The 14,255-nt window shown below is 39.7% G+C and overlaps 1 protein-coding gene across 1 annotated transcript; it reads right to left on the reverse strand.

Moving 5' to 3' along the window:
* Positions 1-1,916: 1,916 nt before the first annotated feature.
* On the reverse strand, positions 1,917-12,071 carry LOC125235933 (juvenile hormone esterase-like). The gene is made up of 11 exons (XM_048142580.1): positions 11,882-12,071; positions 11,398-11,666; positions 6,753-6,895; positions 6,130-6,272; positions 5,160-5,345; positions 4,883-5,076; positions 4,608-4,776; positions 4,184-4,400; positions 3,677-3,786; positions 2,449-2,599; positions 1,917-2,335 (listed from the first exon to the last, which is right to left on the reverse strand). The coding sequence occupies exons 1-11, from the start codon at positions 11,952-11,954 to the stop codon at positions 2,164-2,166; spliced, it is 1,827 nt and encodes a 608-aa protein (XP_047998537.1). The 5' UTR covers positions 11,955-12,071; the 3' UTR covers positions 1,917-2,163.
* Positions 12,072-14,255: the final 2,184 nt, after the last annotated feature.

The following is a 14,255-nucleotide window of genomic DNA, read 5'->3' on the forward strand; positions in this document are numbered from 1 at the left end:
TAAAACATTTGTATATTATAGCAATTATAGTAATATTTATTCTTACATTCTTATATATGACCAACATAATCATAATTATTTATTTTATAATATTAATATTACAAATGTCAATTATTTACAAAAAGTACAAATTTAAAATCTGTTTGAATATCATAGGTAAGTCATTGGTATACTCTATAACTCAAATACATAATTATTTTTTTCTACTAACTGTTATTCGTCATTTACAGGGTCGTGCATTCGTTAAAACCCTACATAAAAGATGCCCGCCCCCGCCCGGCGTCCCGCGCACCCACGCATACGATATAGCTCTTACCTTTAAGGGATATAGCGTGGGTGCGCGGGGGAGTACGAGCGACAGGGTGAGTGCAGGAACAAGAGGACAAGTCAAAATACAGGGAACAGTGCGAATTTCACGAAAGTTATTCTAGAAAACTATTAAAAAGTAAGTGCATGTAGTAAAGGAGTTGTACGAGCATTTGTATGGGAGGGGTCATAATAATTCCCACAGAACCGAAGTTTGGTTTTTTTAGTTCTTTGTGTGTGTCTTTTTGACATACTAAAAATATAGTAAAATATATTTGTGCAAAATGCGTTTTTTCGATCGCCAAAAGTTGTATGAAAAACTACTATGGAAAAAAAATCCTAAAATTTTAAAATCGTCTTTGGTATCAACTTATGGCGAATTAAGCGCCCAAAAAATTTATAGCGTTAATGTTTAGCAAAAATATAACAAATTTCCTCTATTTTGATAAAATAAAACCTGATAAATATCATAAATTTGATAAAGGGAAATGATTTAAACATAAATTTCAGCAATGTAATTTCTTTAATAGGTACCACACTAAATACGGGTACGATCCTCCTGGTGATAAGCAGTTACGGTAGCCTATGAGCCTGCCACTCTAGAGCCTCCACATGCGCGTTTCTGGCCCTTTAGGGTACCTTTCCACCAGAGATGCGCTACGTGGATCTGTTTGATATCCACCAGTCATGTTCATTGTTCCACAAAGCATAGCTCTAGTGGGAACGGGTTCGACTAGATTATTTATGTTTCAATCACTTCCCTTCATCAAATTTATGATTTTTATCAGTTTTTATTTTATCAAAATAGAGAAAAAGTGTTATATTTTTGCTAAACATTAAACTTTAAAAAAAATTTGCCGCCTAATTCCCCATAAGTTGATACCAGAGACGATTTTTAAATTTTAGGATTTTTTTTCATAGTAATTTTTCATACAACTATTGGAGGTCGAAAAAACGCATTTTGCACAAATATATTTCACTATATTTTTAGTATGTCAAAAAGACACACACAAAGAACTAAAAAAACCAAACTTCGGTTCTGTGGGAATTATTATGACCCCAAACGCTACATCTCCTCTACTAATGGTCGTAGAAACAGTATTGTATGCAACGGTGTTTAACTGAGTCAAATAATACTCGTGGCGTCTTAATAACAATTTTCAGCTTCGCCTCAAATTGTTACCCACTCCACTCGTCTTTTTTGATCTCCTTTAAACGCCTGTTGCATAAAATACTATAATATTAAAGCCTTAAAAAATCGTCTATAATTATGCTATAAAATGTGTGCTCGATAAGCCAACTTTTTAACCGACTTCAAAAAAGGAGGAGGTTCTCAATTCGACTGAATGTTTTTTTTTTGTTAATTTTCTGTTAAAGCAAGCGAGAGAAGGAGCGGAGGTGATTGATTCTGGCAACTTGTTTGTAATAATTAGGCAACTATTTTGATAGCCCTGCCTAAGAAAGGGTTAAACAAACGTTATACATACATACATGCATACATACAATCACGCCTGTATCCCCTAAAGGGGTAGGCAGAACACATGAAACTACTGAAGCTTCAGTGCCACTCTTGGCAAATAAGGGGTTGAAAGAAAACGAAACTGTGACATTGCAGTGACAGGTTGCCAGCCTCTCGCCTACGCCACAATTTAACCCATATCCCATAGTCGCCTTCTACGACACCCACGGGAAGAAAGGGGGTGGTGAAATTCTTTACCCGTCACCACACAGGCTATAATTTACACCACAAACGTTATAATTTTCCTAAAATTCTGCCTTCTGCTTGGTTGGTATGACTATTGGTACAACTGGTTGGTGTCACAGAATTCACAATTTCACAGTCGAAATCATTAGAGCTTAAAACTGCATGGGGTAGAGCTCGTCCCAGACTTGCAGCTGTTCCTCGTGCAGTTTCTCGTGCACGGAGAACTGGCGGTCCACCCTCAGGTACTTCCTGTCCTCGGGCTTCATAGCTGGCCAGTGCAGCGAGGACAGCTCCGGCAACTCGCCTTCACGAGGGTTTGGGTCCCTGGGGGTAGATATCATGTTTATCTTACAATCAAAGCATAGGGTACTGAAACGCACGTGACTCACTTCGCAACATTCAAAACAATGACATACTTGAAGCTATAATCTGCTTACCCATGTTTAGCGAAGGTGTACCAGATGGCGGTCATGCGCTCGACGATGATATAATCTTGTGGCGCGGGCGGCGGCGGCGAGCGAGCCTTGATCGGAGGACGGAAGTAACTCATGGAGAACAGGTAGATCAAGTCGTCCTCATGCGATGCTCCTGGAAGTTTAAAAAAAAAACATGTTTAGGTAACACATATTTAAACTGGACACTGCATAGACAGAAATGGAACGAATGCAATGATATTTGTCCTGTTCATGATTGTTACGCGTTACTCGAGTGGTAGTGAATCTAGGTATTGAATCGTTTTCCAATTTAATTTCCATCAGAATCCGAATCAGAATCAGAAATGTTTTTATTGCAAGATTATGGTATTTACAATAATAGTAAAGGTGTAAGGTACATTTCTTGAGTAACACATAATCTACCCATCAAGAGCATGCAATAATATTTTCATTATAATTTTCTCACAATTTTTAGGCTTATTATAAAATTATTACTAACATACTATGGATTAATTGACATATATTTGGAATTTATTTGTTATACAATACTTCATCGAAATTAAAATCAAAATATTCTGTTAGATTATAGAAACTTGTTTTAATTAGAATTTTCTTTAGCGTTTTTTAAAACTTTTTTCCAGACATCATTTTGATGTCGTTTGGCAAATGGTTGTATATCTTAATACTAGAATAATACATCCCCTTACGTAACATTGCCAATTTTATGTCCGGTACTTGTAAGTTAAGTATATACTTATTTCTAACAGGTCTGTTTGTTTGCATGACATGAAATTCCGAGGGGTTGTTTTTGATGAAAGTACAACATTGCAAGATGTAAATTCCTGTAAGTGTCAGCAAACCTTGGGACATGAATATATTCCGACATGACTCATCATCTCTCAATCCAAACATAATTTTTATACATCTCTTTTGTAGGATGAATGTTGATGGGGTATTTACAGAGTTTCCCCAGTAAATAATACCATAACTTAAAATAGAATAAAATATAACCATAGTATGCCAATATTGCAGTTTTTATGGAGGCTACATTTACAAGTACTTGCAATCCGTAACAGAATTTCCTAATTTTACTATTGACAGTCTCAATGTGTTCAAGAAAAATACTGATCCGATAATCCCAGTTCCTTTTCCAATGTATAGTCAATTTAGTCATCAGTGTCACCACTCACTGAGGTAATTTACCGTTTGTTTTCATGGCTTTAGAACTCACCCGGATGTTCACCAGTTTGCGGATCCTCGTAGAAGCTATTGTTGCCTATGTAACTGAAGACGCTGTACCATACTAGATGTGGCGAGTGCCGACACATTAAGTTCGCCATCCTGTAAGAACATGTATATGCCTAATTGTAAGTTCTTTCATTAACACTATCTACATTTAAAATCATGACAATCATACATCCCGATGAACTACAGTATGGGGTCCTTCAAAAAAGGAGTGTACAAGTTTCTAATGGGTCGGCAACGCGCACGTGACACCCCTTGAGTTGCGGGCGTCCATAGGTTGCGGTGACCGCTTTCCATCAGGCGGGCCGTATACCGGTTTGCCACTGACGTGGTATAAAAAAATCATGAGACCTTGATGTCACCGAAACAGATCACAGGAACGATTAAGTACCTATCAATTTCTCTGTTACCGTTACCACTGATGCTACTGTATTAGGCAGTTTTAGGCCACAATCGACATTTTAAGAACATACTAGGTTACGAATAATAATACCTGTGCACGGAAAGTCCGATCCAGCTGTCCCCATACAGCATCCCAAGACCTTTATTACTCCCAGGAGTGTCCGCAACTGGTTCGCCGTTGAGATACACCTCCTTTAGACGACGACTGGCCGCTGCAGAGTTGTTTTCGGGGAGAGCAAAGGAAATTGGTGCTATTTCCTCCCATTCGGCATTCATACGGTCAAGAAGAGTTTTGTTCTTAGTGACACCTATGAAGAAATAATAAATATGAGGTTTAGAATTATACATTAGATTATTAGTTTGTATATACATACCAGCTGAGTTAACAATAACAAAGCAGAAATCGGGATGAAAGGTTCCGGTAGCCTAGTTAAGGTTTTATTTTAAGAAGGTAATTTTTTTGCAAAATCGGAAAAAAATCTACCTATATATTATTTCCTTAAAATATAACTCACTGAATGCCTTCCAGTAGAATTCGTCCTCGGTTTGGCTAATCAGCAGCGGCACTGCGTGCATGTTTCCCTTGCGTACTGCCTCATCAGGCTGCACGGCGAGGAAGCGCGGCTGACCTACGTCAGGTTCCAAAATAGGGCTCCAGATACCTATGGGATCGAAGCCAAATCGCTGAAAAAAGTAACGTCATAAGAGTTGTACTACCTATACTCGAAACCTATACGTTTACGTACCGTTGTACTACCTATACGTTTTAGGATTAATCGCGTGAACTTACATCCCAGAATCCTAAAAGTGAGTTGCCCATTTCTAGCCAGGACTTAGTTTTTAGACAGTCGACAATAGCTTGCGATGAGTTGGTGGGGCAATTTAGGATCTCTGCCTGTTTTTGCGCTAAATGTATTTGGTGCGGGGGCAGTGGTGTTTTACCCATGGGGGAGGCGGACGTGGCTATCGCTCGATGGAACAATCCTGGAAACAACGTAGATATTGTAGATAATACATTAGGAGTTTTCACGTTGAGCAGTGACCACTTGGATGAATGTAGCGCGTACCTTTAGACATTGGAGAAATCATGTGTAGCATGACACTGACGGATCCAGCACTGCATCCAGCGATGGTGACCTTTCCCGGGTCACCGCCGAACGCAGCAATGTTTCGATTCACCCAGCGAAGCGCCGACACTTGGTCTTTGAAGCCGTTGTTGCCGGGTGCTACTGAGTCACCAGTGCTCAGGAAACCTGAAAATAAGATTATTTTTAAGAAAATAAAACCGCCTTCCTTTGGGGTTCTGGTGATAAATACTTTCAAATGTTGGATTATGTTATCAATTCGTCTGTATATTTTTTAATGTTTGTTATTCGATATTTCCGTCATTTATGAACCAATTTTGAAATTTGGATGATTCTGAAGTACTTACAGATGAGAATGATTATCAGAACGGAACTCTAACCAGGGGCGGCTCACTCTTCATCAGCAGTTCCACTGCACCAAATGTCACTGTTCTGGACGTAAGTGCTTGCTGTTCTTATAAAAATACCAAAGTCACTATAAGTGTGCCGTTCAGATTTGAGGAGTTCCATTCTGACCATCATCAGGAGTTCCACTGCGCCAAATGTCACTGTTCCGTACGTAAATGCATGCTGTTCCTTTAAAAACACAAAAATCACCATATGTATGCCTTTCAGATTTGAGGAGTTCCCTCGATTTCTCCAGGATCCCACCACCAGAACTGGGTTCTGAGAAAAATGGGACCAATCTGTATGCATATGTATTCAATCAAAAAAAAAATCAAAATCGGTCCAGTAACGACGGAGATATCGAGGAACAAACATAAAAAAAACATACAGACGAATTGAGAACCCCTTCCCTTGAGATTTGGAAGGCGGTTAAAAATAGGAGAAATACCTAATACTTAATAGTAATAATCTAATAACTTGTTTGTTAGGCTATTAATAGATAAAAGCTTTATTTGAATGCTGCAAAATCACACAATTTACATATATAATAAAATAGTGTGGTTACCAAGAGAGGCCAGTCGGTAGTTGATGGTAACCAACACGATGTCCCTATCAAGCAGATAGTCAGGCCCAAAGAAGTCGGAGCGTCCGGTCATCAAGTAGAAACCTCCCGGATGGATGAAAAAGATCACTGGCATCTTACGACCACTAGAAACAAGTAAAACAATGGATCAAGAAAACTTGCACATCATAAACAACGGATTAAAGAAATGTTTTATACGGTTTAGACGAAGCCAATGCTGGCTGACAGTTTCTCTATTTCCACTAGCGCTGGCTACCAAAGAGCATTTAATGACTACGTTTTCTGGCTATAATAGGTAGTCAGTAGATCGTAGTTACAGAATCTAAATGAGGCTATTACCTACCTATTCTAACAAATCAGCAAATCACTGTACAATGTAGCACAGCACGACTCGCACGATGCTTTAGTGAGAAGATAGTTCTTCATTAATTATCTATTATATTCTGGAGTATAAATGTTGATCCGAAGACAGTCCTCGATCGTCCACGTCCTATTCGCCGGGATCGACAGGCAACGGACATGCCGGTCCGTCTGCGCTGGCATCTACTTCTGATGGGTATATCGTCATGTCAACTGGTGACTGGAGAAGTAAAATTCCTTATTACCTGCTGTTCTTTGGAGTGTAGACGTTGATCCGGAGACAGTCTTCGTCCACGTAGTATTCGCCGGGTTTGACAGGCAATGGGCATGCCGGTCCATCTTCGCTGGCATCTACCTCTGATGGGTATGTTGTCATGTCAACTGGAGGCTGTGATATAAAGTTTAAATGAAGAGAACATGGTAAAGAGAAAGAGATTGTTGGGGTCGTCGGGATAGTTTACTGGTGCACTTTGTGGGCATTACAACCTTAGCCAACGTCACAATAGCTTACCCTTCGTAGAATAACAATTCAGTGTCTCCACTACAAGGGCGGGCCTACGTCATAAATATTATAAATAAATACCTATTACAGGAACATATTATTATTTACATAATTATATAAGAAACTAAGACTAAACTTAAAAACCGGCCAAGTGCGAATTGTACTCGCGTTGCAAGGGTTCCGTACACTACAAGAAGGGCTTAAGCGCCTCCTTTTTAGTAGGAACTTAAGTCATTTTTGCGAATAATCGATATTTTGAAACTAAATGTTTAATTTGCGAATAATCGATATTTTGAAACTAAATGTTTTTGAAACTAATATTTTGAAAACAAAAATAACGAAACAGAAATGAGTTTATATGTAGGTAATATTCAAACGCGCTCACACAATTTCAAGAGATTTGGTAACTCCTTGCAGCGGCAGTGAGTGAAATTCGTAATTTGAGTTTTTTTCTTTTAAGTCCGACTTACGCTTTACTGTAGATTTCTAATAGGTTTTCCTGTAATTTATAGATTGAAAACTATCTCGTGTATTTTTTTGAAAATTTTACGATTAGTAGTTTCGGATATATGGTCATTTTTTGCCTATTTTCTTAAATGACTTGAAAATTACTTTACTAAAAATTATTAAAAAAAATATTGTTGAAATACTTATAAAAAGCCCTTTCATTTGATATTATGTACCTAACACCACACTAACACAATATAGTTCTAGAAACTTTCACTTTAATTTTCACTTTTACCCCCCAAAAGTGGCCCCTATAATTGAATTTTCTTAATTTAAATTACATGTCCGTCTTTGGGTCACAGGTTTACATATGTGTGCCAAATTTCAAGTTAATCGGTTCGGTAGTTTCGGAGAAAATTGGCTGTGACAGACGGACAGACAGACACACGAGTGATCCTATAAGGGTTCCGTTTTTCCTTTTTGAGGTACGGAACCCTAAAAATTAGCGAATGTCTAAAATAGGCCCTTGAGGCATTCTACCAAGGATACTAGCGACAGTTGTGCGAGGAAGTCGCCAGCTCTTCGGTCACCAGTTACCTCAACCAGATGCTTCGCGATTTCTGTGAACAACTTGTTCGCGCTGGGACCCCATGGACCTAGAGTTTCTACGCCAAAAGATACAGGACATCCTTAAACAGATTGACGGAGTCCCACGGTAAGCTCAAGAAGGCTTGTGTTGTGGATACTCAGACAACGATATGAGTTACTTAGGAATATAATTTAAAAATACTTACATTAGAAAATATTCATGACCCATGAACCAATTTCTAGTGCCCATAATACAAATAAATGCCCTTACCGGGATTCGAACCCAGGACCGCGATGTAGCAGGCAGGATCACTATCACTACCCGCTAGGACAGACTAGTCGTCATGCACAAAGCAAATAGCACGTATTTTTTAACCGCCGCAGTCGCCGCACCCAAATCTCAAGGAACGTGGTTCTCAATTCGTCTGTATTTTTAGGGTTCCGTACCAAAAAGGTACAAAAGGAACCCTTATGGCACCGCTCTGTCCGTCTGTCTGTCTGTCACATTATTAAATATTTCGAGAACTACTTATGCTATCGCTTTGAAATTTGGAATACTTATGAACATCGTTAACCTCTACAAATTGAAAGTAAAGATGGGATCCTGGAGAAATCGAGGGAACTCCTCAAATCTGAAAGGTATAGGTACATATGGTGATTTTTGTGTTTTTATAAGAACAGAATGCATTTACGTACGGAACAGTGACATTTGGTGCAGTGGAACTGCTGATGAAGATCAGAACGGAACTCCTCAAATCTGAACGGCACGCTAATAATGACTTTGGTATTTTTATAGGAACAGTGCGTTTACTTTCAGAACATTTGGTGCAGTGGAACTTCTGATGATGATCAGAACGGAACTCCTAAAAATTTGAACGGCACACTTATAGTGACTTTCGTATTTTTATAATAACAGCATGCATTTAAGTTCAGAATACTTAGTGACATTTATTTGTTAGAAGATTTGTTCTCTTTGTTATGCTTACATATTGAGTTTTCAAGTCAAATTCTGTCAAGCTCGATTTCTTAATATGTAATCGGATGTCGGATTCATGAGGAATTGAGGAAACTCCTCAAACTTTAACGGTATACGTATATTCATTTCATTTTTGTGTTTCCATCAAATAATCAAAGATTTATTTTATATTGAAAGCAGTTTTAAAAATTACCTACATATTTCTACATAATCCAACATTCGCAAATACCTTCCACCAGAACCCAAAAGCGGCGGTTTTTTTTTTCTTAAAAATTACTTTGAAAAAGTAAACTATTTTGTTTGATATCAATATTATCATTTTTATCTGTTATTGACACAAGTTTTTTTACAACAAAGAAGTACCTACGTAGTTTACTCATATTCTTTATAATAAGTATGTGAAGATACATATTGATACATATATAGTTAGTAATTAGTAACTATTAGACGTAGACAATGATAGGTAGGTAACTGGATGGGTGACGTAGGTATTATAGATACATATCGTATATCGCACATGTGTGAGAGGCTATACTATACAATTCATACACATATACATTGATCACGTACTTAGACAACGTAGTAGTAATTAAAATACAGAAAACACCTCACGATAAGGGATTGCCTCTCAGTAGCACGTAGGCTAATTAATTATATTTTCACCACACCAACTGATAAGGGCGTTCTTTGCTATTCGAAAACTGATAGCAAAATTGCATTTTATCCACAAGAGTGCAAAGTAATTTCATACAAATTTTAACTTGATGTCTAAAGCTGGGTGTTGGAATTCACGTATAAATGATGATTTTGAATCATAAATGTTAAATAAATTTAAGTACTTTATTTATTTTGATGTTTTACAGTTCATATTTTCATAGTGTTGGTGTGGTGAAAGATGTTGTGTTTCACTCGGTGGCAAAGTTTGTTTAACCTTCGTGCCTTGATACCCTCACAACGCTCAAGATTCCACTTTTTGAACCACTCGCTACGCTCGCGGTTCAATATTGGAATCTTTCGCTTGCTCGGGTATCAATATTGGCCCGTGCGGTTAAACAACAACTTTGCCCCCTTGTAAAACAAATAACTTTTCCCCTCACTAGCTCGGAAACACGTGTTTTGTCCTTTAATACCAGCGGGTAAAAACGCATTTTATCCACTAGTGGGTAAAGTAATTTTAACCTTGACCATAAAGTCAAATTAACTGCTTTAAAATTGATAAAAATTAGGTGAATCTAGTAATAAAGATGATTTACCACCTGTGGAACTACTGGAAGCAGTGATAAACGCATTTTTTCAGTTGTAGTTTCCTTGCTATAGTGAGGGAAAAGTTTTGTGTTACACTCGGGTGCAAATGTATTTTACTTCTCGTGTGTTAAAAAACTTATAAAATTCAGGATTCTATTCCTCGAAATTACATGTCGCTTCGCTCGTGGTTCAACTATAGAATCCTTTCACTTGCTCGTTTTTCAATTCCACACTCGGCGTTAAAATACAACTTTGCCCCCTTGTATAACAAATAACTAATTTTAGCTGAAGTACTGACAATGTATGTATCTATGGGAGATTATATGCAACTGCTACTAACTATCGTGTTTGTGTCAACCTCCTAACCGGCGCTATAAGCAGCGCTTGCTGGCAAGATCCACCAAAAGAGAGAGCGAGCGATTTATGGTTCATCGCTCGGAGACGAATATAACTCGCTCGCGCTATCATCGCGTCTCTTTTAATTACACGGGAGCGACTATCGTTTGTTCGTTTCTATCGCCTTCGACGACCGGTCTGGCGCAGTCAGTAGTGACCCTGCCTGCTGCGCCACGGTCCCGGGTTCGAATCCCGGTAAGGGCATTTATTTGTGTGATGAGCACAGATATTTGTTCCTGAGTCATGGATGTTTTCTATGTATGTAAGTATTTATATTATATTATTATCGTTGTCTGAGTACCCACAACACAAGCCTTCTTGAGCTTACCGTGGGCCCCAGTCAATCTGTGTAAGAATGTCCTATAATAATATTTATCGCCGATAGCTCATCGCTTACTCGCTTTTGGTGGGACCAGTGCCTTACACATGATATTGATATCATAAGAAAACCAAAGTGAATAATTAAACAAGGTTTATCAGTTAATTAGGTTAGTTGAAACTTTTTATACTTTACCTGACGCAGGTAAGTATAAAAAGTACGGTCTAATGTTTTTTGTAGGTAGGTATGTATGTACCTACGCATTCCTGGCAGGCAAGCACACGATATACGTCAGGCCGCTCTTTTTGCACTATTTCTAAATTCGATAGGGACGCATCGATGCGATAAAGTTTATCCATAAGTTCCACAACTAATGTGCTATGCCCGCTGATGTAAGTACTTATATTATCGAATTACCTGGAATCGTAGTTCTCCTACGGGCGGTTGCGCGTAGCGGATGCCGCGGTAAGCCTGGAAGCGGCGCCCGAGCCGCGAGTCCATCCACGAGCCGCGGACCGCGCCCGCCGGCGTCACCGTCACGGGGCCGGGGGCTGAGGGCTCGGTCCAAAACTCTGCTTTAGCCGGGGGTGCGGGGTTAGCGGGGAGCAAGGGGTTGGTGGCGGGCGGGGGGTTGACAGGAGCCGCGAGCGTTTGGGATTTAGTCGAGGGCTTGGGCATTGAAAAATCTGAAACATAAGAGTACCTATGCATTTTTTTTCAGTACAGATGGTGCTTTTTTATCGCACCAGTGCGAGAAGGGGGTCATTTCTTGTCAGTTTGAGTCGATACACGTACGAAAAGGAAATTCGTAACACTATTACGACTACTGAAAATAATGTAAACCCAAAAATATTATGATTCGGGAGCGGGACCTTATATAGTAAAATATTAAAATAAAAACCTGCATGGTCGTAGTGTTGATACGCCAGCGCACATCCCAAACCTGCGCAAACCAGCAGCAGTTTATTGATCATTACGCTCGCTTCGTTCTATTATTGTTATGAAACATGGACACTATTGACAGTGTGGTCTGCTCGGCTGCGTTGAGCCCACTGTGCACTGCCACTGGTTGTGTCGTGCAGTCTGCGCGCGCTCTACAGTAATGTAAGCCTTATAAGCGATAGACAGACATTGTATAATTCATTAGTATTATCACTAATTAAGAGGTGTTGTTTAGTTAGTCTTCATTTTCTGTAAATAGGCGCGAGTGTGTTTGCGTTACATTGCGGGTCGAATTATTTTGTATAGATTTTTTTTTTCTAATTTAATTTAAGGAAATAACGAATTAAAATGTATTAAAACATTCAATAACACATTAATAGTTATTTGTTTTACAAGGGGGCAAAGTAGTTGTTTAACCGCACGTGCCAATATTGATACCTGAGCAAGCGAAAGATTCCAATATTGAACCGCGAGCGTAGCGAGTGGTTCAAAAAGTGGAATCTTGAGCGTTGCGAGGGTATCAAGGCACGAAGGTTAAACAAACTTTGCCACCGAGTGAAACACAACATTTTTCACCACACCAACACGAACAAAATACCGATTATAAAACATCAAAATAAATCAAATTCATCAATTTATTCAATATTTTTGATTCAAAATCATCATTTATAGGGTAAAATCTAGCAGACATATTAAGACATCGGGTTAAAATTTGCATGAAATTACTTTGCCCCCTTGTGGATAAAATGCAATTTTGCTATCTGTTTTCGAATAGCAAAGAATGCCTTTACCAGTTGGTGTGGTGAAAAACAATAAAAACACTTATACTATTTAAAACCTTATAAAATATGAACACCAATGCTAAAAACTTATAAATAAAAAAATTGGCTTAATAGATAGATTTAAATTTTATGTAATTACATTTATAATGTTGTACACTAACCACCGTTAAGAGATTCGCCCTTATTAGAGTTATTAGGTTTATGCACTGTACATGGACTAGGGGTCGTCATTCCATTATAAGACTAAGTTAGAATAGGCACGTCCATTATCCCCCCCTAGGGTGAGTAGGGTGCCCACCTTGCCGTGGTATAGGGGGACTTAGTAACCGTGGACTGGTCACCCACGGTGAAGCTAAGAGGTACCCAGGGCCGGCCTGTTTGGGGAGCTGGCTGGCCCGAGGTGGTCGCTCTAAGTGGGCTTGTAAAGCCCACTTAAGACGCGTCTGGGAGGACTGCAGTGGGAGGGTCAGATCCGGCAGTATGGGATGCCGCTCTGCGCCCTCCCACGGTAGCCGAGGTGGGATCGGAGGGGGAGTAGTGATGGTATAACGGTGCGCCACTCTCCCTACCCCCTGCGACCTTGGCGGGGCCGCTCCGCTGTAGCGGCATTGGTGGGGCCGCAAGGGAAGAGGAGTGCCGGTATTACGGTGCGCCGTTCTCCCTATCCTTTGCGGCCGACGTGGTTAGCGGTGGAACCAAAGACCATTTCCACCGCTGGGCACCGGAACTCTTCTGGCGCCCATGACCTCAGGATGGCAGGTACGGGGACAGCCATCAGTACAATCTGAGGTACCGAGGTGGCGGCCGTAATAACGGCCCTGAAAAGGGCGAGGCAAAGAGGTGCCGGCGGAGGCGGAGATCCGCGATGCGGACCGGTGCTGGTGGTGCTCCAGTAGTGAAGCGTAAGCGTTCCTGCAGGCCACCGCTACAGCACAAAGGTGGAACGTAGGGGGGTTTTAGTGGGTATACCTGGGGCCTCATTAGCCCGCAGCAGGGAGTCCCACATAACCATCCCGGCCCGTCCTCCCCGCGCCGGGGAGGTATGCGTAAAGCATTTCCCCACTTATAATTAAAAAAAAAAAGGCACGTCCATTATAAAATACATATAATACATATGTTAGTAGGGACCTCTTAATTATATAAATTTTGTAACTCAACGGGATTTTACATAGGTAGGTAGGTACATTTTTGTCGCCTTTTGGATTTTGTGTTTATCCGGAATGGGTTTTTTTTTTAATAAAATGATTTTCGAAATAAATCATTTAAATAAATCCTTTAAAAAACCCCGTAACTCGCTGTTAGCAAAAGCAATAGACTAAGATCTCAGAGCCGCCAGACATTCCTAATTTTTTTTTTCTACTCCCGTACTGTTATTCGTGAGTTACAAGGTCGTGCATAGAACTTTAAAACCCTACATAAAAGATGTCAGGACAAGTCTATCTAGTCTATACCCTGAAAACATTTAGTAGCAGTCGCACGATATAGCTGTTTTACAGTTCAGTAAATACATTGCTACCAACTTAACAAACCAATTCGCAGAGTCGAGACTCC

The sequence above is a fragment of the Leguminivora glycinivorella genome, chromosome 2 (assembly GCF_023078275.1).
Source record: "Leguminivora glycinivorella isolate SPB_JAAS2020 chromosome 2, LegGlyc_1.1, whole genome shotgun sequence".
Classification (NCBI taxonomy): domain Eukaryota; kingdom Metazoa; phylum Arthropoda; class Insecta; order Lepidoptera; family Tortricidae; genus Leguminivora; species Leguminivora glycinivorella.

Excerpts from the sequence above, each read along its gene's own strand:
- LOC125235933 (XM_048142580.1), bottom strand. The coding sequence starts at position 11,954 with ATGATCAATAAACTGCTGCTGGTTTGCGCAGGTTTGGGATGTGCGCTG. Across the intron at positions 2,600-3,676 it reads GCAAACTGGTGAACATCCGG|GAGCATCGCATGAGGACGAC; the intron begins GTGAGTTCTAAA and ends TTAAACTTCCAG. Across the intron at positions 2,336-2,448 it reads TACACCTTCGCTAAACATGG|GGACCCAAACCCTCGTGAAG; the intron begins GTAAGCAGATTA and ends ATCTACCCCCAG.